Source organism: Bufo gargarizans, chromosome 9 (genome assembly GCF_014858855.1).
Source record: "Bufo gargarizans isolate SCDJY-AF-19 chromosome 9, ASM1485885v1, whole genome shotgun sequence".
Classification (NCBI taxonomy): Eukaryota; Metazoa; Chordata; class Amphibia; order Anura; family Bufonidae; genus Bufo; species Bufo gargarizans.
The window spans coordinates 113,759,734-113,784,840 of NC_058088.1; the positions used below are offsets into that span (position 1 = coordinate 113,759,734).

General features: G+C 49.8%; 1 protein-coding gene across 1 annotated transcript in view; it reads left to right on the top strand.

Moving 5' to 3' along the window:
- ZMYM3 (zinc finger MYM-type containing 3) overlaps nt 1–25,107 on the top strand; it is a 169,770-nt gene that overhangs the window by 104,094 nt on the left and 40,569 nt on the right. The window contains exons 2-3 of the mRNA XM_044268989.1: nt 13,195–13,345; nt 21,473–21,588. Coding sequence (XP_044124924.1) covers nt 13,195–13,345; nt 21,473–21,588 — 267 coding nt within the window. The remainder of the gene's footprint in view (nt 1–13,194; nt 13,346–21,472; nt 21,589–25,107) is intronic.

A 25,107-nucleotide genomic window follows, 5' to 3' on the forward strand; every position in this document is an offset into this window, starting at 1 on the left:
CGATGGCGATAAGACAGCGATAGCTCTACTTTGGCAGTCCCCTAGTGAATGAATGAAGTTGCAGTAGTTATGCACAACCTGCTGCCCCATTTGTGATTGATGAGCAGCCCGGCAGTTGGGCCCTCTCATGTGACGCCTATCCCCTGTGGATAGGAGATAAGTTAAAGGGATTATTGAACACTGAACAATCATTTCTGAAGCGATCCAGGCCTGCCATTGCACAGCTCAGAATGGAGGGAGTAGAAATCCTATTCACCCTAATAGATCTCTATTGGGATGAATAGGAGAGGGGATCAAAAGATCCCATGTATAGTCCCCTATGGGGGCTAATAGTAAAAAAAAAGTGAAAAAACACCAATATATTAAGTTTGTGTTGCGCCCCCCCCCCCCCATCCCAATTTTAAATTTAAAAATACATAAACAATAAAAAAATTAACATATTGAGTATCGCCGCATCTGAAAGTTTTTGAACTATAAAAATATCCCCAAAAAAATCCTGTGCGGTGAATGCCGTAACAGAAAAAAATTAACTGTTATCAAAACGTTGTATATACTACAAAAATGGTATAAAAAAAAACATACAGTTCATTACGCTACAAACAAGCCCTTATACAGCTCTATAAGAGCTGTAGACCGAAATATAAAAAGTTGTGGCTGTCAGACTATAGCGATGCAAAGAAAATGTAGATTTTTTTCCCAAAGGTTTTTATTTTTTTTAAAGTAGTAAAACAAAATAAAATAAATGTATATTGTTATAGAGGCTCATCTGTCTATTGATATGGATTCAGTGCTCTTATCGTTATTGACTCACCCTGTCAAAAAAAAGTTTTATTTTAGAACAATAGTTACGATAGAAACATAGAAACATAGAATGTGTCGGCAGATAAGAACCATTTGGCCCATCTAGTCTGCCCAATATATCTGAATCCTATGAATAGCCCCGGCCCTATCTTATATGAAGGATGGCCTTATGCCTATCCCATGCATGCTTAAACTCCTTCACTGTATTTGCAGCTACCACTTCTGCAGGAAGGCTATTCCATGCATCCACTACCCTCTCAGTAAAGTAATACTTCCTTATATTACTTTTAAACCTTTGCCCCTCTAATTTAAAACTGTGTCCTCTTGTGGTAGTTTTTCTTCTTTTAAATATGCTCTCCTCCTTTACCGAGTTGATTCCCTTTATGTATTTAAAAGTTTCTATCATATCCCCTCGGTCTCTTCTTTCTTCCAAGCTATACATATTAAGGTCTTTTAACCTTTCCTGGTAAGTTTTATCCTGCAATCCATGGACCAGTTTAGTAGCTCTTCTCTGAACTCTCTCTAGAGTATCTATATCCTTCTGGAGATATGGCCTCCAGTACTGCGCACAATACTCCAAGTGAGGTCTCACCAGTGTTCTGTACAGCGGTATAAGCACTTCACTCTTTCTACTGCTTATACCTCTCCCTATACACCCAAGCATTCTGCTAGCATTTCCTGCTGCTCTGTGACATTGTCTTCCCACCTTTAAGTCTTCTGAAATAATTACTCCTAAATCCCTTTCCTCAGATACTGAGGTCAGGACTGTGTCGAATATTCTATATTCTATATTCTGTGCCTATATTAGGCACCCAACATTTGAGACCACTCAGATATTAGACCATAAAACTCATTTTTCTCGCCCAGTTTCCTTGGGGGACACAGAAGACTTTGGGTATAGCTCATCTCCATAGGAGGCGTGACACTAAGTGAAAACTGTTAAGCCCCTCCTCCACAGCTATACCCTCAGCCTGGAGAGAGACTGCCAGTTTTTTGCTTAGTGTCCAAGGAGGCAAGACACTCCCTGCTACTGCAGGGCTGTTTTCTCCCTTGTTGTTTTCAAATTTTTGATTTTTACTTTTTCTTTTCTTTTTGTTCCAGAATACGGGACAACAGAGACGCACTAGACCTCTCTGTTTCTCCCGGGGTTGAGCTGCGCCAGTGCCGGTCATCCACACTGCTGCCTCCCCCACAGAAGGCAAGGTGGACCAGGGCAGCCCAGCTCCCCTGCATCCCGCCAGCGCAAGGGTCGCCCGCACGCCAAGCCCCTCTTCCAGCGTCCTGCCACTACGGTGCCAGTAGCTGAAGGGGCGACCCTGCTGGAACGGACCGAGGGTGAAGACATCTGTGGTGAGAGAGTGGCTTCTCCAGCCCTACGTCCCCTCCCTCCCCGGTCTCCTGCGTGACTGACCCCCATACTGGTAGCCTATCCGAGAGCGGAGAGGTGCAAGGTTTAGGCATTACCCATTGCTTTACCAAAGACAGATTTAAAATGTTTGTCTCTTATAGCAGAGTGGCTATAGGGTGGCCCTGCTGGACCTAGGGTGGTCCCTGGGGTGCCACAAGGCGGCAATCTGCTTCTCTCTTCCCCGCCATAGATCATACCGCTGGTGCAGGACGCGCGCAAGGAGGGGGCGCTTACCGGTGCGCTGCTCAGGACCTGCTGCCGCTCCTGACGGCATGGGTAATCCTGGGCGCCGCCAAAATTTAGTCCAGGCTTCGCGGCCTGCTGGCCCGCACCATCCGGTGCTCCTTCCTCGGGCCCCTGACTCTTCCGGGCCGCGGGGTGGGCACCCGCGGTCTGCATTGCATGTGCGCACTATGCTCTAACTAGGCCGGCCGACCATCCGTCCGGTTGGCCGGACGCCGCAACTTTGGGCCCAGACATCGCGGCCTACTGGGCTGCACCTCCACGCTCCTCTCGGGTCCCTGATTCTGCCGGGTGGGCTCCCGCAGCCGGCATTGGATAGCGCTGTGTTCCAACAGGTCCCGGCCGGCCGTCGGTGCATTCCGGCCGGCCGGGGCGCTGCATAGTTTGTTCAGGCTTCGCGGCCTGCTGCGCACTTCCGGCGCTCGGGTTGGGCACCCGCGACCAGTACGGGGGCTCCCGCGGCCGGCTTAGGCCCGGCCGATACTTTAAATACTTGCGGCCCCGGTCAGCCGGGCGACGCTAAAATTTAGGCCCCGGCTTCACGGCCTACTAGGCCGCAACATTCTGGCCTCTGGGGGGGGGGGGGGGGGGCGGGAACTCTCCAGTCGCGGATTCTTCCCGCCTGGAGGTTCCCCCACCCCCAGGGGTTCGCTGCGCCGCCCCCAGGCCAGATGCCTGTTAACCCTTTGGGTACTGGCCGGCTCCTGAGGGCCTGTACGGCCTGTGCCCCTGTATGGTGGCCCCCCTTCTGCCTCAGGGAGGCTGTAATATTAATAAATAAATAATAATGATAATAAAAATAATAATAATAAAAAAAAAAAGAATACTATTATTTTGTTTTAAATAACTGGACTTGTGGGCTGCGCAGGACGCGGCAGCCTCATCATTCAGTACTGCTGTCTGTATGCATGCCCCCCTCTCTTAGGCGGTGTGTCGTGTTCCCCGGCCGCGGCGCCTCCCAGGCGTTTTTTCTTGCCCTCTCCCGGGATTCGGCGCTGGCCAAGTGCATGCAGATTTTTTTCTGACCAGACTTCGTCACCCACTCCAGTTCTGGTGGCTGCAGGTGCATGACCCTCCTTCCTAGGCGGAATACTGCACTCTCCCTGGCTGCGGCCTGGCCTCGTGCATGATCCCCCTTTTCTAGGCGGACTGCTGCACTCTCGCCGGATGCTGTGTTGGCCATATGCACGACCCCCTTCCACAGGCGGGACGCTGCACTCACTGGATTCGCTGCCGGCTATGTGCATGAACCCTTCCATAGGTGGAATATTGCACTCTTACCGGATACGGTGCTGGCCATGTGCATGAACCCCTTCCATGAGAGGTATACTGCACTCTCCCCGGATAAGGAGGTATACTGCACTTTCCCCGGTTACGGTGCCGGCCATGTGCACGTTCCCCTTCCATAGGCGGAACACTGGATTCGCTGCCGGCCATGTGCATGAAACCTTCCTTAGGCGGAATACTGCACTTTTACCGGATACGGTGCCGGCCGTGTGCGTGAACCCCTTTCATAGGTACACTGCACTCTCACTGGATCCGTTGCAGGCCATCTGCATGACCACCACCCCCCCCCCCCCCCCCTTCCGTGGGCGGTGTGCCGCACTCTCACTGGATTCGCTGCCGGCCATGGACATGTCTCCTTTCCTCAGGCGACATACGTGCACTCTCATCCATGGCGGCGCTCTCACTGGATGCGTGGCTGGCCATGTGCATGACCCCCATTTCTGGGCGGAATACTGCACTCACTGGATGCGTTGCCGGTCATGAGCATGCCCTCTAACTTGGGTGGAATGCTGGCACTTCCATTGGATACGGTGCTGGTCTTGTGCATGACCCCCCATTATTCCATGGGCGGCATTTTGCACGCTCACACGATCCACGGCTGTCCTTGTTTATGCTGTGCTGGACTGGTACACGTCCCCCTTCATTGGCGGAGTGGTGCACTCTCACGACTTTCGGTGTTGGGTGGATTTTTGCACAATCACTTAATGATAGAATAACCTGTGCATGCCCCCTTTCACTAAAGTGGACCTTCCTGCGTTCTGCTGGATATGTGCGGCCATGGGCATGGCCCCCTTCTGGGCGGAGTATGGTATGCCCTACCTTTCCGGAGTAGGTACTGGCCTTGGCATCCCCCCCTTTTTTTTTTGGGCAGGCCTCTGCAGTGGTTGCCAGGTACATTTTCCCCCTTTTCTGGGCGGACTGTTTGCGTTCCATCGCATGCCGTACTAGTCTTGTGCATGACTACCTTTCGGGTTGCACTTTGCACTTCCATTGTTACGGTTGGACTCTGGCTGATTCTTCGCTGAGTGACTATTTTTTGCAGTGGGCGGACTTTCTTGTGCGCTCTATCCGTTGTTTGGGCCGTGTATGCCTTCTCCTCCCATAGGTGGGTTGGCCTTCTCACTGCTTACGGGGCTACTCGTCCGTATGCCCCCCTTTATCCTGAGATGTACTTTTTTCTCTTGGGATATGGTGCTTCCAGCAAGCCTTGCACTATTCTCTAAAGAGCTCATTCGGTCCAACTGTGTGGGCCTGAGGTGGTGTCCAACAAACAGCAGATGAATGCCCAATGTATTCAAGGTATATACCTTTTTTATAAGTAGACGGGCTCTACTTGTTCGCTACTGCACCTAGCTGGGTGGTACTCATTCCTTTCGTGGCCCTTCCGCCCGGGGTGTGTTCGTGGTCTCTAGATACGTACCCATTCGTCCTCCCGCGGCATTGTTCCCCTGCGCTAGTGGTCACATGCTCGAGAGTGCTGTTGTCTGCAGCGCCTCTCGAATTCTTCGTTGGCTCGTGCAGGACTGCGATTCCCTTGCCTGCTGCAATTTCCTCCTCTTCGGATGCAGTGTGGTATGAGTCCTTCCTCTTGGCGCCTCTGCGCTTCTGTCTGATCTGCTGCCAGGTTCGGGCTGCTATTCTCTGGAAGGTCACCCAACTTCTCTTGGGTGCTCGATTACCCAGGTCCGGAGGACCTCCGCCTTGGGTTCTCCAAGGTATTCGCCTTCTGCGAGGCGGTGGACCGGGCGTCTCTCAGTGTAGCGGGTTCTGCTTTTCAGCTGGCCTATGGCTTCCCTGTTGCCCACCCCTCCTCCTTTCGGTTGGAGGGTGTTATGCCGGCCTCTGTCTCCACTGCCTTATCTCGCCGGCTTTGTTTGGCTCCCGCTCGGTACGGATCACTCCGATGTGGCTTCCCGCCAGACTTCAGAGGCTGTTCTTTCACTGTCCTCCCCTCTGGGGAGAGCATGGTTGTTCATGTGGATGGTTCCGGTGTTCCTTTTGGCCTCGTGCTGTCTCCCTGGTTCACACTGGCTGTATTAGCTGTGTGCCTATTTACCGAGTCTACTGCGTGCTGTCCTCCCGCTGAGTGCAGATTGCATGGTCCTGCTGTAGACTTGCCTTCTTGATAACTTGGGGGGACTACCTTTTTCGATCCAGATTGTCCTTTGATCTCCCACACCGGGGCTGTACAACGTGGTTACATCAGCATGGACTTTTGCCTGTCTTCTCCTGGTATCTGGCGGATCCTTTGGGTTCTTTCCATCTGTCCTCTGCTCCCCCACTCGGGTGGATACGGGACAACGTTGTTCGAGGGCCGACGGGGCTAGTTTTGTCAACCCTTCTGCCCGTGTTACTGGTCTGCGCCTGATCACATTGGGTTTTCGCCCGCTTGCCAGGCGACTCCAGCGGGTTCGCTACTGTCCACTCCTGGCTGTGTTTCGTCCAGGATCTGTCGTAAGGCTTAGGGTTTTTTGTATGGGGTTCTGTGGGAAGCTGTGCATTCCCCACTCTGAATTTCTCTCCCCATGGTTCTGTCGTTTACTTGGGGTGTCAAGTGTCGGCGCTGTTCTTCCTCTTCCAGCGTTCCCGGCCCTCTGGGCCTGCCAAGACCTTCTTCCTCGGAGTGGCTCTTTGGTTCCTCTGTACTGTCCTTCGGTACCGCCCTGGGACTATATACTGAGCTCTCGGCGCTCCAATCTTGTCCTTGGGGCCGTTACAGAGGTTCTCTCTACCCCTTCTGTCCGGTACGGTTGTGTTCTGTATCAGTCGTGTCTCTGACGGGTGCCGGAATGGCCCTTTTTTTGTTACGAGCCTTCTGTCTTTTCCAGGACAGGGCTGTTCTACATCCCGTTTTTCTTCGTTCCTTCCTTCCTTCCTTCCTTCTGAAGGTGGTGTTTGCCTTTCGCTTCAACACCTCACCTATTTGGACGTTGTTTGGGCCTTGCCGTTTTTTTACTTGGAGATCTCCGACTCTTGTAGATGTTCGGCCTCTTGGGTTTCCAGGAGGTCTGTGCATAGGGTTGACGGACTCCAGGGTGGTTGTCCTCCGCTTGCTCAGATTGGCTATTGCTGAGGTTTCCGCACCTAGGGCAGGATTCTGTCTTGGTGTCACCGTTCATTTCACCAGAGCGGTCGGTGCCTCCTGGGCCGGAGGCATTGGGCTTCGGCCATGCATTTGGGCAAGGCGGCCACAGGTCTACCTTGCACGCCTTGACAAGTTCTACAGGGTGCATACTCTGACTTTGGCAGATGCTGCCTGCCCCGCCTGGGTTTGCGGGCGGCGGTTCATTGATGCCTTTCGGGTGCTTCACCTTGGTGCTGTGGTCCCTCCCCCTTTTGGACTGCTTTTGAACGTCCCAAGGTCTTCTGTGTCCCCCAAGGAAACTGGGCGAGAAAACGAGATTTTTGTATAACTTACCAGTAAAATCTCTTTCTCGCTCTTTCCTTGGGGGACACAGCACCCACCCATTCATTGTTTTTCTCTGTACAGTTTCCGAGTTTTTTGTTACCCGTTGGGTAGTTGGCTTGTTGGTTCCTTGTTGGGCTTTGCCTTTTCTCACTGCTTGGACACGCAACTGGCAGTCTCTCTCTCCAGGCTGAGGGTATAGCTGTGGAGGAGGGGCTTAACAGTTTTCACTTAGTGTCACGCCTCCTATGGAGATGAGCTATACCCAAGGTCTTCTGTGTCCCCCAAGGAAAGAGCGAGAAAGAGATTTTACTGGTAAGTTATACAAAAATCTCGTTATTGAACACAACTAGTATTCACAAAGCAGTATCTATCAAAGCTGATTCATGTGACTAAAATGACTAGTTGCCCGTCAGCCACACGACGACCAATGTACTGACCACCGTGGTGGTAACACAATATACAGTATTTCCTAATTCTTGTGTAGAGTGGTTTATACATGTTACGTGAACATTCTCTTTAATCCACTTGCGCAATTAAAACAACTATGCAGCGTTTAGAAATAGTGATCAACCTCAAAAGTCCACAGAGATTAGTCAAACTTGATGACCACTAGGATTAAGAATGCACTGTATTCTTATGCAACAATATAATCGTTAGTGTCACTTATGTCCAGTCAATGGTTTGGCCAAGTACACTTGGTTAGATGTTGGCGTTAGAACAAAGTATCTATCTGCCGCTACAACGTGGCAGTAAGTAATGGGAAATGTATTACTTCGTCCTTGCAGACGGTGCTAGGTGCGATGCCTTCTCTCCCGATCGTACAGCCTGGGATCCTAGAGATTCGTGCACTGCATTCCACATGGCTCAGATTTCAGAGCTTGGCGTCTTCCGTGTGCCGGCTTCTCTCCTTCAGTCCCGCTCTTTGTTGGTGAAGTACTGGGAGGAGGATTCTGCGATTTATTTTTATAAATGTGTGACACTTTTTTGCAGCCTAGGTGGGCAAAGGGGCACACATTCTAAAGAGCACCTTTACGATTTCACAGGACATTTTTTACACATTTGGATTTCAAACTACTTCTCACGCATTAGGGCCCCTAAAATGCCAAGGCAGTATAACTACCCCACAAGTGACCCCATTTTGGAAAGACACACTAAGGTATTTCGTGATGGGCATAGTGAGTTCATGGAAGTTTTCATTTTCTGTCACAAGTTAGCGGAAAATGATTTTATTTTTTATTTTTATTTTTTATTACAAAGTCTCATATTCCACTAACTTGTGACAAAAAATAAACTTCCATGAACTCACTATGCCCATCACGAAATACCTTGGGGTGTCTTCTTTCCAAAATGGGGTCACTTGTGGGGTAGTTATACTGCCCTGGCATTTTAGGGGCCCATATGCGTGAGAAGTAGTTTGAAATCCAAATTCGTAAAAATGCCCTGTGAAATCCTGAAAGTACTCATTGGAAATTGGGCCCCTTTGCGTATCTTGGCTGCAAAAAAGTGTCACATGTGGTATCGCCGTACTCGGGAGAAGTAGGGCAACGTCTTTTGGGGTGTATTTTTACATATACCCATGCTGGGTGAGAGAAGACACCCCAAAACACATTGCCCAACTTCTCCTGAGTACGGCGATACCACATGTGACACTTTTTTGCAGCCTAGCAGCGCAAAGGGGCACAAATTCCTTTTAGGAGGGCATTTGTAGACATTTGGATTCCAGACTTCTTCTCACGCTTTAGGGCCCCTAAAATGCCAGGGCAGTATAAATACCCTACATGTGACCCCATTTTGGAAACCAGACACCCAAAGGTATTTCATGATGGGCATAGTGAGTTCATGGAAGTTTCTATTTTTGTCACAAGTTAGTGGAATATGAGACTTTGTAACAAAAAAACCCATCATTTTCCGCTAACTTGTGACAAAAAATAAAAAGTTCTATGAACTCACTATGCCCATCAGCGAAGACCTTAGGGTGTCTTCTTTCCAAAATGGGGTCATTTGTGGGGTGTTTGTACTGCCCTGGCATTTGAGGGTCTCCGCAATCATTACATGTATGGCCAGCATTAGGGGTTTCTGCTATTCTCCTTAGGCCGAATGCCCACGGATGTTTTTCATGGTCGTGAGCGGTCCGTGGAACCGCGGTCTGGATTCCTGCTGAGAGCAGGAGCGCACGGAGTCATTGGTTGCTATGACGCCGTGCGCTCCCTGCTGCCGCCACAGTACAGTAATACACTGGTATGATCTCTATACCAGTGTATTACTGTATTGTGGCGGCAGCAGGGAGCGTACGGCGTCATAGCAACCATGGACGCCATGCGCTCCTGCTCTCAGCAGGAATCCAGGCCGCGGTTCCACGGACCGCTCACGGCCGTGAAAAACGTCCGTAGGCATTCGGCCTAATATTGAGCATACAGGTAATGATTTTTTTATTTATTTTTTTTTTCGTTCGTTTTTTCGTTCGTTCAGCCTCTGGGCTGAAAGAAACTGAACGGCACAGATTTCTTCATTCGCATCGATCAATGTGGATGAAAAAATCTCTGCCAAAAAGAGGGGAAAGGCGTCTGCCAGGACATAGGAGCTCAACATCCATACCCACTTAGCTCGTATGCCCTGGCAAACCCGATTTTCTCCATTCACATCAATCGATGTGGATGAATAAATCATTGCCGTTTTTTTTTTTTTTTTTTTTTTTTTTTTTTTTTTATATACAAAGTGTTTGTTTGCCAAAGCATATTAACACCACCACCCCCTCAGCTCATAAGCATCGGCAAACGTATCTTTTTTACTCGTCTTGCATCGCCGCATACACCGACTTTTGTGTAATCTGACAGCAGCGCAATGTTTCTGTCAGAATGCACATCAGTGCTGCAGCTGGTCGATCGGTTGGGCCACCTAGAAGGTAAAAAAAACTAAACAAAAAAGAAAAAAACAGGCCGCAACGCAATAAATGTATTAACATGAACTTTATAATAACTTTGGAAACAGAACATTAACTTTTTTGCTTACCGGTGATTTTTATTTTATTTTTTATTTATTTTTTACCTTTATAGGACAAACCTCTCCTTCCGCATGGGACAATGTGCAAATCGCCCAGAGATGTGGCGAAGTACATTATGCACTTTGTCCCAGGTGAAAGGAGAGGTTTGCAGCAGCTCTGTGTGTAAATGGGCCCTAATAGCCCTGTGTGCCTGTCCTGTGAGATGCAATCCCTATGCTAAGTGTACCTGTGTGTGGTACTTCCGGAAACACTCCCCTAAGCATAGGGCAGGGAGGTCAGGGCAGTCAGGACAGAGATAGCGGGTATCACTCCTTATTCCACTCCTGCTACAGACACGACATTTTTTTTCGGGGTGGCGGTTGGTTTGAGGTACCGGCAACGACACTGGGGAAATGTTGCTCGAGTAGACTGCTAACTACACTGGTGGATGGGGCCACGGAACCTCCTGGATACAGGAGGTTCTCGATGATCTGTTCCTGAAATTTGAGGAAGGATCTTGTTCTCCCAGCCTTATTGTAGAGAACAAAACTATTATATACAGCCAATTGAATCAAATATACAGATACCTTCTTATACCAGCGTCTGGTTCTGCGGGAAAGTAAATAGGGAGCCAACATCTGGTCATTGAAGTCCACCCCTCCCGTGAACGAATTAGTCGTGGACACAGGGGCTTTTCAATGACACTGGTTGCTCGTTCAATTTGGATTGTTGTGTCTGCGTGAATGGAGGAGAGCATGTAAACGTCACGCTTGTCTCTCCATTTCACTGCGAACAGTTCTTGGTTACAAAAGGCAGCCCTCTCCCCCCTTGCAAGACGGGTGGTAACGAGCCGTTGGAGTAAGCCACAGCAGCCAATCTGTTCTAGGAACAAATGCCTGAAGAGGGCCACACTTGTGTAGAAATTGTCCACATAAAGATGGTACCCCTTGCCACTGCTCCCCAGGTAGTCAGGGCAACCGACCTGCTCCAGGGTCTGAACTTTACCCTCATAGATCTGAAATTTTGTGGGTATAGCCTGTGGCCCTTTCACTGAGCTTATACAATTTGACCCCATACCGGGCGCGCTTGCTTGGGATGTATTGTTTGAAGCCAAGGCGCCTGGTAAAATGTATAAGGGACTCGTCTACGCAGATGTTTTGCTCGGGATATACAAATCTGCAAATTTCTGGTTGAAGTGGTCTATGAGGGGCCGAATTTTGTGGAGCCGGTCAAAAGCTGGGTGGCCTCTGGGACGGTAGGTGGTGTTGTTGCTAAAGTGCAGGAAATGCAGGATGGCCTCAAAACGTGTCCTGGACATGGCAGCAGAGAACATGGGCATGTGATGAATTGGGTTCGTGGACCAATATGACCGCAATTCATGCTTTTTGGTTAGGCCCATGTTGAGAAGAAGGCCCAGAAAAGTTTTAATTTCGGAAACTTGGACGGAAAGACTGGGCATATAAGCTTCCCGGGTTGGCGGCTATAAATTGAGTGGCATATCGATTTTGTTTCTGCCACAACTAAGTCCAACAGCTCCGCAGTCAAGAACAGCTCAAAAAACCCCAGTGCCGAACCGATCTGAGCTGTCTCAACCCGAACTCCAGACTGGGCGGTGAAAGGGGGAACTACTGGTGCGGCTGAAGTTGGGGGCTGCCAATCAGGGTTTGCCAGCACCTCAGGGACCCTAGGGGCTCTACGGGCCTGTCTGTGCGGTGGCTGCGACGGAGGAACTACTGCACATGCCACCGTACCAGCTTCAACTGCCCTTCTGGTGCTCACCACTTTACCATGTTGTACGGCAGTGCTGGTACTAGGTCCAGGATGGGTTGCGCTGCTGGTGTATGCCTCACCACGTAATCTGACAGCGCCAGCCCCACTCTGCCGCCCTTGAAGCAGATCCTGTGCAACCTGTGGTCTGGCAACACTGGGCCCGGGTACGCCTGGTGGTATCAGGGACCTCAACCTCCTCGTCTGAACTTTGGGTCAAACTGCCACTGCTTTCTACAGGTTCATATTCTGACCCGCTAGATTCGTCAGATGAGGGTTCCCATTCCTCATCCGACTGGGTCAGAAGCCTGTAGGCCTCTTTAGAAGAATACCACTAACTTGCCATTTGGTCAACTAAATTTAGGGGGGATTCCCTGTGACTACCCAAGAAAAAAAGCAAGCCTGTCTTACAAATAGGAGGCTAGCGAAGTACCGGAGGCCGCTGCGGTTGATAAAAAAAATATATCAAAACTGATTTTTTTTTAATATCGCCACAGTGCTTGTGAAGTTATCGTACAGTGATAACAAAATGTATTTTTTTTGTCACTGGGGCGGGCGTGGGTGAACGCGCGTGTGGGAGACCGATTTACGTTTTTTTTTTGTTTTTTTTTATATCTAATTTAGTCACATGAATCAGCTTTGATAGATACTGCTTTGTGAATACTAGTTGTTCAATAAATGAGTTTTATGGTCTAATATCTGAGTGGTCTCAAATGTTGAGTGCCTATATTCTAAAACAAAATAAAAACTGTTTTGGTATCGCCTGCATTCGTATTGAGCCGCAGAATAAGAACTTCAGGTCATACTTAGTGCATAGTGAACGATGTGATGTCAAAACCCCAAATACCTTGGTGGAAGTCTTTTTATTTAATTTTTATTTTATTTTTTTTATTCCCTTTTTAATTTAATTAAAAAATGCATCTTGTCCCACCAAAAATAATCCCTATAGCTATGTGAACGGAAAAATAAAGTTATAGCTTTTCAGAACATGAGGAAATAAAATTAAAATAGGCCCGGTCTTTAAGGGGTTAATTACTACTAATATACCAGGAGCAAATTTTGTTGTCTGTTCACCTGTACAACAAAAAGTTTGTGGTTTAGCCATTTTTAAATCTACCTTGAAAATTGTTGAGAAAAATATGCATAACTAAGAAAAGTAAAGGAATGTATAATAATCAAGGGAAAAAGCTCTCCCAAACTTGTAGATCACAATTGTCTCCAGCGCTGAGTTACCGTGTTGTCTATTGCGATGTTCTGATTGTGTGTGTGATAAAGCCACAATTTCTCTCTCTTTCACAGAAAAACACAAAAGTTTATCCATGTATCTATTGCAAAACCCTTTGTAAAAACTTTGAAATGCTGTCTAATGTGGACAAGACTGGCCGTGTGGGTCTCTTCTGCTCTATTTGCTGCATTACCTCGTATAAAGTCAAGCAGTCTGGAATACCAGGTGAGGCACAGTTGTTAAGTTATTTTCTAGCAAGTAGAAATCACAGTACACTTTTGAATTCAGTGGTTTTACAGATAAATAAATCAGATAAAAGTAGGTGAACATAACCTCAGGAGAATGTCGCATGACAAATTGCACCTTGAGGACCTGTCGCTGCTCCTGACAGGCCTGTTTTAATAGCTTCATGCATTCCCCATGTAATAATTCTGGGGCATATATTCTGGGGGGGAGGGGGGGGGGGAATGGAACAACATAGAGCCATAAGAATAGATGTGCCAGAATTATTATTACATGGGGAATGCATGATGCTTTTAAAACGGCATGTCAGGAGCGGCGACAGGTCCTCTTTAACAAAACTGAAGTTTGTAGAAACACCTTCAGCAGCAATAACTAGAAATATTTAGTTTTCTGTATGACTAAGTCTTTCACATCGTTCTGGAGGAAGTTTGACCTGCGTCTCTGTACAAAGTTACTTCAGGTTATTGAAGTGTGAGGGCATTCATTTATGAACAGCTGTCTTAGGCCCTTTTCACACGAACGATACGGATTGGCTCTGGGTGCGTTCAGTGAAACGCGCACCGTTTTGCAATCAAGTTCAGTCAGTTTTGTCTGCAATTACATTCAGTGTTTCAGTTTTTTCCATGCGGGTTCAATCAGTTTTGATGTGACTTCACATGGCCTAGGGTGAGCCCTAAGCTCTCCTGGAGCACAGCTGCCTATTTGTACAGCTAGTCTCCCAGAGATCCCCTAAGTAGAACCCCCGCTGATCTCATATCATGGGGGATATTCCCCTTAAGGTCCCGTCACAGCATTTCAATTGGGTTGAGCTCTTGACTTTTAGTAGGCCGCAGTAACATCTTGATTCTTTTCCTTTTTCAGCCATTCTGTTGTAGATTTGCTGGTGTGCTTGGGATCATTGTCCTGTTGCATGACCCATTTTGAAAAGTTTTAGCTGTTGGATAGATGGTGTCACATTTGACTCTAGAATACATTGGTGTACAGAGGATTCCCAGGTCCTGTGGCTGCAAAACAATCCCAATCATCAGCCCTTCACCACCGTTAAGGAGGTGTTTGCTGACACGCTGTGTTTGGTTTTCACCAAACGTGCAGTTGTGCATTATGGCCAAACATCTCTACTTTGGTCTCGTCTGTCCAAAGAACATTGGACATATCAAAACTGGTGTGAAGGAAAACTGGCTTAGTTGCCAGTAGTAACCACTCAGGTGCCACCTTTTCATTTTTCAGAGCTTCTTTGAAAAATGAAAGGTAGAATCTGATTGGTTGCTATGGGCTACTAAGCCAATTCTCCTTTGTACCAGTTCAAAACATTTCCCCTATCGAGTCCTTTTGGTTTGGTCCAATGTAATTTTTGTTCTGCCATGATCTTTTTAGAAAGTGGCTTCCTCCTGGCACCACTTGCAAACAAGCCATATTCAGTCTTTTTTCTACTTGTATAGTTATGAACGTGGACATTTCTCGCCCAGTTTCCTTGGGGGACACAGAAGACCTTGGGTATAGCTCATCTCCATAGGAGGCGTGACACTAAGTGAAAACTGTTAAGCCCCTCCTCCACAGCTATACCCCCAGCCTGGAGAGAGAGACTGCCAGTTTTTGCTTAGTGTCCAAGGAGGCAAGACACTCCCTGCTCTGCAGGGCTGATTCTCCTTGTTTTTAATTTTTGATTTTTACTTTTTTCTTTTCTTTTTGTTCCAGAACATCAGGGACAACAGAGACGCACTAGACCTCTCTGTTTCTCCCGGGGTCGAGCTGCGCCAGTGCCGGTCATCCGCACTGCTGCTGCCTCCCCCACAGAAGGCAAGGTGGATCAGGGCAGCCCAGCTCCCCTACATCCCGCCAGCACAAGGGTCGCCCGCACGCCAAGTCCCTCTTCCAGCGTCCTGCCACTACGGTGCCAGTAGCTGAAGGGGCGACCCTGCTGGAACGGACCGAGGGTGAAGACGGCTATGGTGAGAGATTGGCTTCTCCAGCCCTACGTCCCCCCCCTCACCCCTCACCCCACCCCGGTCTCCTGCGTGCCTGACCCCCATACTGACAGGGCCTCTGGACCCTTTTGTCCCTGCTAGCCCTAGGCTGGCCCTGGCTGCACAGGGCGACATTCTGCTCCCATAGGACATTGGCACCCTTCTTCCTGCAAGAAGAATGCCTGGGGAGCTGCACCTAGCTGCCCCTGACGTAGGGGTTAGGCAGGCTTCCCACCCTCACAGACCCGGTCTCAGGGTCCCCCTCCCTCTTACCGGCCACTGCTTCAGGGCCAGAGGGCCCGCGCCTTGCTGCCCCTGACCCATCACGGGCACCGGTCCGGTCAGCACTAATATATCCGGTGCGGCCGGGCGCCGCAAAAGATTTTGGGCTCCGCGGCTCCCGCGGCGGTCCGCCATTCCAGGCCCCCTTACTTCCGGCCGGCGGGGTGGGCTCCCGCGGCCAGCGAGCCACCATTCCGGTCCCTGTCTATTCCGGCCGGCCGGGTGGGCTCCCGCGCCGGCAAACCGCCATTACGGGCCCCTGTCTCTTCTGGCCGGCGGGGTGGGCTCCCGCGGCCGGCATTGGGCTATGCCCCAGCAGGTGGCGGTCGGCGGGGCTCCGCTACTTTGGTCCCAGGCTTCGGCCTGCTGGGCCGCAATCCCGACCGGCCCGCGGGGTGGGCTCCCGCGGCCGGTTTGAAGCGCCGTTCTGCCGCAGGTCCCGGCGGTATGACGGGCCGGGCGCCGCAATTTAGCCCCCGGCTTCGCGGCCTACTAGGCCGCAATATTCCGGCCTCTGGTGGAGGGGGCGGGAACTTCTCCAGGCGCGAATTTTCCCGCCTGGAGGTTCCTCCGCCCCCAGGGGATCGCACGCCGCCCTCCAGGCCGGATCCCTGTTAACCCTTTGGGTGCAGGCCGGCTCCCAAAAATGGGTCTGTATAGTTGGCCCCCCTTTTTTTCTCTGTCTCTCAGGGCCCCTATATGGTGGCTCCCCTTTAGCCTCAGAGGCTGAGTTTAAATAATAATAAAAAAAAAATGAAATAACATAAAAATAATAGATCATGTTTTCTATTGGGCTGCGCTTGACGCTGCAGCCTCATCAGTAATGCTGCATGTCTGCATGACCTCTTTCCACAGGCGGCATGGTGTTGCGCTCCCAGCCTGTGTCGCTGCTAGGGCATTTCCCCTTTTAGGCGGTTTTCTTGCCTCTTCCAGGATACGGCGCTGGCCAAGTGCATTCGGCCCTCTGTAGGCAGCATTCATAATCTCTCCAGTTATGGTGCCTGCCATGTGCACCCCCCCCCCCTCCTTGGCGGGCGACTGCACTCTCCCTGGCTGGCCATGTGCATGACCCCCTTCTTAGGCGGAATGCTGCACCTTCACCGGATACGGTGCTGGCCTTGTGCACGACCCCCTTCCATAAGCGGAACGCTGCACTCTCTGGATTTGCTGCCGGCCATGTGCGTGACCCCCTTCCGTGGGCGGAACGCTGCACTCACTGGATTCGCTGCTGGCCATGTGCGTGACCCCCTTCCTGGGCGGAACGCAGCACTCTCACGGGATCTGTTGCCGATCATGTGCATGCCCCCCCTTTTTTTAGGCGGGATACTGCACTTTCACCGGATACGGTACTGGCTATGTGCACGACCCCCTTCCATAGGCGGAATGCTGCACTCTCGCTGATGTGCTATGATGTACTTATGTACTATGTTATTATGCTGCACTCTCGCTGATGTGCTATGATGTACTTATGTACTATGTTATTGTGCTGCACTCTCACTGGTTGCGCTGCCGGCCATTTTTTAGGCGGTATGCTGCACTCTCATTGGATTCCCTGCCGGCCTTGGGTATGCCTCCTTCCCTCAGGCAGCATACATACATCCCTCTGTCTTTGGGTGTTTCCTCGCAGGTACGTTGCTGGCCACGTGCATGTACCCCATACATGGCAGGGTGCTTGCTCTCTCGCTGGATCCGCTGTCGGCCATAGGCATGACCCCTCTTCCGTAGGCGGTGTACGCACTCTTGCTGGATTCGCTGCCAGCCAGGGGCATGCCTTCCTTCCTCAGGCGACATGCACGTGTTCTTAGTGACTGTGTTTGTCTCTCGCCAGTACGTTGATGGCCATGTGTATGACTCCCATGCATGGCGGTGTGCTCGCACTCTCCCTGGAGGAGATGCTGGCCATGTGCTTTCCCCCCTTTTTTCTGGGCGGTGTGCTACACTCTCACCGGATACATTGCTGGCCATGAGAATGGCCCTCTAACATGGGTGGAACGCTTGCACTTCCATTGGATACGGTGCTGGCCTTGTGCGTGACCACCTCTCACTTCAGGGCAGAATTTGGCACGCTCATGGGATTCACGGCTGTCCTTATATGGCTGGGCTGGACTTGTACATGTCCCCATTCATTGGCAGAGTAGTTACTCTCTCGCTGAGTTCAGTGTTGGGTGTATTATTGCACACTCCTTTAATGCTAGGATGCCCCTGTGCATGTTCCCCTTTCACTAGGTGGACCTCCTGCGTTCCTGCTGGTTTATAGGGTATGTCCTGCTTCTCTGAAGTAGGTTCGGCCTTAGGCATCACTCCCTTTTGGGACGGGTCTTTGCACTCTTGCCAACTGCAGTTGGCCAGGTACAATTTCCCCCCTTTCGGGGTGGACTGATTGCGTTCCATCGCATGCTATACTGGTTTTGTGCATAACTCCCTTTCAGGTTGCACTTTGCGATTCCGTACATGCTGTGGCGCTCTGGGACGAGCCCCCCTTTTTTCTAGGTGGGTTGGCCTTCTCGCTGCTTGCGGGGCTGCTCGTTCGTATGCCTCACCTGCTTCCTGCGGCATACCTTTGTTTCTTGGGAGACGATGCTTGCCGCCAGCCTTGCACTCGTCCCTAGGGAGTTCATTCTGTCCTCCTGACCGGACAGGCTCTATTTCTCTCTGCTGCACCGAGCTGGGTGGTGCTCATTCATTTAGTTGGCCTTTCATTCCAGGGAGTGTTCGTGGGTCCTAGATGCATGCCCTTTGCGTCCTTCTGCAGCATTGCTTCCCTGCGCAAGTGGTCACATGGTCGAGAGTGCTGTTGTCTGAGGCGCCTCTCGAATTCGTCATTGGCGCTGGCAGGCCTGCGGTTCCCTTGCCTGCCGCAATTTCCTCCTCTTCGGATGCAGTGTGGTATGAGTCCTTCCTCTTGGCGCCTCTACGCTTCTGTCTGATCTGCTACCGGGTTCGGGCTGCTCTTCTCGGGACTGTCACCCAACTTCTCTTGGGTGCTGGATTACCCAGGTCCGGAGGACCTCCGCCTTGGGTTCTTCGAGGTATTCGCCTTCTGGGAGGCGGTGGACCGGGCGTCTCACAGTGTAGCGGGTTCTGCCTTTGAGCTGTCCTATGGCTTCCCTGTTGCCCACTCCTCCTCCTTTCGGTTGGAGGGTGTTATGTCGGCCTCTGTCTCGACTGCCTCTTTTCGCCGGCTTTGTTTGGCTCCCGCTCTATACAGATCACTCCGATGTGGCTTCCCGCCAGACTTCGGAGGCTGTGTTTTCACTGTCCTCCCCTCTGGGGTGAGCATGGTTGTTCCTGTGGATGGTTCCGGTGTTCCTTTTGGCCTCGTACTGTCTCCCTTGTTCACGCTGGCTGTATTAGCTGTGTGCTTGTTTACCGAGTTCTGTCCTCCCGCTGGGTGCAGATTGCGTGGCCCGTTCTAAGACGATGGTCCTGATGTAGACTTACCTTCTCGATAACTTGGGGGGACTACCTTTTCGGTTCAGATTGTCCTTTGATCCCACACAGGGGCTGTACAACGTGGTTACATCAGCATGGACTTTAGCCTGCCTTCTCCTGGCATCTGGCGGATCCTTTGGGTTCTTTCCATCTGTCCTTCTGCTCCCCCATTCGGGTGGATGCGGGTCAACGTTGTTCGAGGGCCGACGGGGCTAGTTTTGTCGACCCTTCTGCCCGTGTTACTGGTCTGCGCCTGTTCTCATTGGGTTTTCGCCTGCTTGCCAGGCGACTCCAGCGGGTTCACTGCTGTCCACTCCTGGCTGTGTCTCGTCCAGGATCTGTCGTAAGACTTAGGGTTTTTTGTCTGGGGTTCTGTGGGAAGCTGTGCATTCCCCACTCTGAAGTTCTTTCCCCATGGTTCTGCCGGCCCTCTGGGCCTGCCAAGACCTTCTTCCTTGGAGTGGCTCTTTGGTTCCTCTGTACTGTCCTTCGGTACCGCCCTGGGGACTATATCCTGAGCTCTCGGCGCTCCGATCTTGCCCTTGGAGCCGTTACAGGAGTTCTCTCTATCCTTCTGTCCTGTACGGTTGTGTTCCGTATCAGTCGTGTCTCTGACGGGTGCCGGCATGGCCCCCTTTTTTTGTTACGAGCTTTCTGTCTTTTCCAGGACAGGGCTGTTCTGCATCTCGTTTCTTCCTTCCTTCCTTCCTTCCTTCCTTCTGAAGGTGGTGTTGCCTTTCGCTTCAACACCTCACCTATTTGGACGTTGTTTGGGCCTGGCCGTTTTTTACTTGGAGATCTCCGACTCTTGCAGTCGTTCGGCCTCTTGGGGTTCCAGGAGGTCTGTGCATAGGGTTGACAGACTCCAGGGTGGTTTTCCTCCGCTTGATCAGATTGGCTATTGCTGAGGTTATCGCACCTAGGGCAGGATTCTGTCTTGGTGTCACCGTTCCTTTCACCAGAGCGGTCGGTGCCTCCTGGGCCGGAGGCATTGGGCTTCGGCCGTGCATTTGGGCACGGCGGCCACAGGTCTGCCTTGCACGCCTTACTGAGTTCTACAGGGTGCATACTCTGACTTTGGCAGATGCTGCCTTACCCCGCCTGGGTTTACGGGCGGCGGGTCATTGATGCCTTTCGGGTGCTTCACCTTGGTGCTGTGGTCCCTCCCCCTTTTGGACTGCTTTTGAACGTCCCAAGGTCTTCTGTGTCCCCCAAGGAAACTGGGCGAGAAAACGAGATTTTTGTATAACTTACCAGTAAAATCTCTTTCTCGCTCTTTCCTTGGGGGACACAGCACCCACCCATTAATTGTTTTTTCTCTGTGCGTTTTCCGAGTTTTTGTTACCCGTTGGGTAGTTGGCTTGTTGGTTCCTTGTTGGACTTTGCCTTTTCTCACTGCTTGGACACGCAACTGGCAGTCTCTCTCTCCAGGCTGGGGGTATAGCTGTGGAGGAGGGGCTTAACAGTTTTCACTTAGTGTCACGCCTCCTATGGAGATGAGCTATACCCAAGGTCTTCTGTGTCCCCCAAGGAAAGAGCGAGAAAGAGATTTTACTGGTAAGTTATACAAAAATCTCGTTTTTTAAAATGCTGTAGCCTGTGGGGTCTTGGATGTGATTCTCGGGTTTTTAGCAGTTTCTCTGAGTGTTGCATGGTCTGACCTTGTCGTGAGTACGCTGGCATGTCTTCTCCACGGAAGACTGTCAACAGTTTTGAATGTTTTCTCCTGTAGAATGATGGATTTCAAATTATTTGGAAATAGCCTTACAACCTTTCCAAGATGGCTGTGCATCTTCTCTAAGATCATTGCTGATGTCTCTACTCTTTGGCATTGTGCAAACGCGCGCCTGAATGCTCCAGACCAGCGGACTGCCAAAACATTTGCTTTTATAGCAGTGGTCACACTTGTTGATAATGTACTAATCGAGGGCATTTGATTAGCAGCAGTTGGCTACACAGGGTGAGGACTGGCACCTGTGTGGCCATCACATGACCTAATCGCTTGATGCAGTGCCTGCAAGTACAGATAAGCAGTAAGAATTGATGCTTACACTGGACGAGGTTCACTTTGCTGATTTACAGTAGGCATCACTGCTTAGTGCACAGCTATTGTTAGGCAACAGTGATGCTCTTTGGCTGGTGAGGAGAAAACCAGTGTGAAGATCAGACTGATGGAAATATTCATCATATGCTCGGCATCAACATTTTTGCTGATTGTTGATGCATTAGTGCTTTCTCTGGAGTTGCGACCGTACCATTACCAGACTAACAATGGCAGAAATGGTGAAATATATCAAGATGTAATTATCTCTTGCATCCAAAAACTACCGACTGCAGCGGATACAAGTACAAGATCCGCACAACTCAGTTTTTAACGTTTTTTTGTGATTTTTTTTTTTTTTTTTTAAACCAAAGTATTTTGTTTCCACAGGCCCTGCTCGACCTTGTAGCCTGTGTAGGCGCAGTCTGTCAGAACCAGCTTATTACAACAAAACAGAACGTGTTCTTTACCAGTTCTGCAGTCCCAGCTGCTGGACCACCTTTCAGGTACTGAACATTTTGGTCTTTAGCTTTTTGTAGACATGTAACATGATCTACCAGATACATAGTGAAATGCTGGCTTCATGGGGAATGCAGGATGCGAAACAAGTTTTATACCCTGCTTGTGATCTATGCTACAGCTTTGTTTTAGGCTACATGCACACAACTGTATCTGTTTTGCGGTCCGCAAAATACGAATACCTTCAGTGTGCTGTCTCAGTCCCATTAAGAGTAATGGCTTGTCTTGTCCAATTTAAAGGGTTTCTACCACTTGAATATCACATATTTGGTGTTCAGACACTAGCGATCTGCTAGTGTCTGTTCTTGCCTACAAGCTAATTATCACATTAATCCGGCCTGCCGATATCTCAAAAAAAGCACTTTTATCTTTATGCAAATGAGCCTCTAGGTGCTATGCAGGCGTTTTTCATAGCACCTAGAGGCTCCGTCTACCTTGCAGTTTGCCGCCCTGCGCCTCGCTCCAGCACGCCCATCTCTGCCTGTAATCGATCCTCCCCCTGCTTCAGCCTTCCGAAATCTCGCGCCTGCGCCGTCCGTCGCGGCATTCGGAGGCATTCGGCGCAGGCGCAGTCCATGTCTGATCGCTCCGTGCTCAGACATTTCCACTGCGCCTGCGCCGATGTCATCGGCGCAGGCGCAGTGGAAATGTCTGAGCACGGAGCGGTCAGACATTGACTGCGCCTGCGCCGAATGCCTCCGAATGCCGCGACGGACGGCGCAGGCGCGAGATTTCGGAAGGCTGAAGCAGGGGGAGGATCGATTACAGGCAGAGATGGGCGTGCTGGAGCGAGGCGCAGGGCGGCAAACTGCAAGGTAGACGGAGCCTCTAGGTGCTATGAAAAACGCCTGCATAGCACCTAGAGGCTCATTTGCATAAAGATAAAAGTGCTTTTTTTGAGGTATCGGCAGGCCGGATTAATGTGATAATTAGCTTGTAGGCAAGAACAGACACTAGCGGATCGCTAGTGTCTGAACACCAAATATGTGATATTCAAGTGGTAGAAACCCTTTAAGGACAAGAATAGGGCATGGTCTAGAATCTGTGGGATGGACGTGCGGATGCGGGCAGAACACAGAACTTCTGTGTCCTGTTCTTCTTCTTATTTTTTATTGTGGACTTTCACATATTCAGAGGCTGAGTTGGATAATCTGATGCTGGCCTACAGGTTGTTTTATAGTACAAAGTGGTCCATCAGCGAAGATCCTCTTAATTCACTCAGCCTCTGATGTTTGTGATAACCTTTTCACAATATAATTACCATAAGTGGTAATATACTGGTACCATTACATACATACAAGAAGACCAAAATATCTTAATATATGAAATATAAGAAATGTTTCTTAGGCTCAATCGTATTAGCATGTTGTTCAACTAATACTTTTCCCGGTTCACCCTAAACAAATGCACTATACTATAGAGATCTTGGTGCTGTAAGTTAGAGTACATGTCCTTTTAACAATGTTTGCATGAATCAGTGGTACGCTGTATATGCAGGATAGCACTACTTCTGGCCATTTATAGAACTGACTCTAGTTTGCAGTTCTCCCATATCTGGTGGGTGGAGAATGGCTCCTATCCACTTACTCAGAAAGTAGAGGAGAATATGCTTCCTAACTTTCTCAGTCATTCAGAAGCAGCCCCAGGCTCATGGGGTACATGACACAGATGTACTGACTTGCCTGGATGTGAGGTAACCACTTGGGCTGAGACAGAAACGGTCTTTCCATCCCTCCTGCTGTTCCTGTCAGAATTCCTACTTGCTCTTCTCCACTTCATAGACTTGCAAGACGTGTGTAATCTGATTCTTCAGTGAACTGCCCTGTCCTGGACAGCTTCAAGAGAATGTTCAAAGAGAAAAATAATTAGGATGCGGGGGATTGATGACGTAAACTGATAACGGAAGGACTAAACATTTCTGAGACATATTTCAAATTTTCTTGTGGTCGCTTGTATTGTTAATGTATGCAGTAGTAGAAGTGTGTGGAAAGCTAGTGACCATCTAAGCTCTGTAGGACCACTGAAGGTATTTGTATTAAATCCAGATTATTTGAAGTTTAACATTGTGTAATAGCCCCTCTACGTGAAGATTTATGGTAGCAAACACCCTGCATCAGTTATGACCGTGTCCAACAAGATGACTGTAGTACAATTTTAGAACATTTGCATTTAATTCATTGAGCTTAAATGTGTTGTCTAGCTCTGTTATAAATCTTGCAAAAATCAGGGGATGTGATAAAATAATTATTAGTATATGTTCACGTAGCTTTTTTTTGCCTTGGATTCTGCCATATTTTCTGCAGCAAAAAAGGCCTAATGTACCTGTCCAGTCACTGAAATGGATAAAGACGAGCAGGTTCATTCTTGGTGTGGTTTATGCTGGGAAACCATAGTTTGTTCACATGCAGATCATCCCCACTGAATAGGACTGGTGGATTAGCAGCATGTAAACTGTGAGACTGGTAGAAATCACACGGTCCGACTTGGATTTCTGCCATTTAGTTTATCTAATGTGGTGTTTGTGTTTTTCATCATATGAACATGTCCTAACTCTTCCTGGAAAATCTCCTTTGTTCCTGCACAACTGCCAGTTTCTATTGCTGTCCTGCAGTTTGTGATATTGTGACAACCCATACATGACCGCTGCATTCAGTCGCTGGCTACTGATTTACTTAGGTGTTCACGTCTGGGTTGATGGAGTGCTATCACTATAAGTGAGCAAGAGAGCAGCAGTGTTGGTTCGGTGGGGATTCTGTCAAGCATGCCCAACCTGCAGCCCTCCAGCTGTTGCAAAACTACAACTCCCAGCATGCCTTGACAGCCTACAGCGATCAGTCTACAGCAGGGCATGATGAGTTGTAGTTTTGCAACATCTGCAGGGCTGCAGGTTGAGCATGCCCGGTCTGTGAATAATACTTATTCTGCTGTTTTATCCATCCTCTGCAAGATTTCTAAGTGTCCTGATTTGCACCTATGACACCGGCTGACCTGTTACATGTGTGCTGGGCAGCTGAAGGCATCTGTGTTGGTCCCATGTTCATATGTGCCAGGATGTCTCCAATACCAACAATGCTATTGTGGCTATATTGGGGCGTTTGTCGGCAGAAGACGGGATACCAGGGTGTCAGCCAAACCCCCTGCTCGTTCATGCTCTCCAGTAGAAAAGGAGGACCTGAGGTTCCCATAAAAACCTCTGTCCCCCACCAGCAATCGCATCACCACGGCCGCCCCGGCAAAAGTCCCCTCCGTTCCAGTGTAACCAGGGGGGCAGAAGACTTCGAGGCAGTCCTCTGACCGGTCCGACTCTGGGGATCATGGGGCTCGTGCCCATCGCGACTGCCCCACAAAACGGGCTAGAACGTCCTCCCCCAAAAGGGGTTATGTGTCTCCCATGTCGTCAACCTCTCCTCCTCCTAGAGAGTCTCACTTTGACATTTCCTCAGCTGAAGTGGCATGTTCTGAGGAGAGTGGGTCAGATGAGGATGTTCTCACCGGAGGGTCAGTCT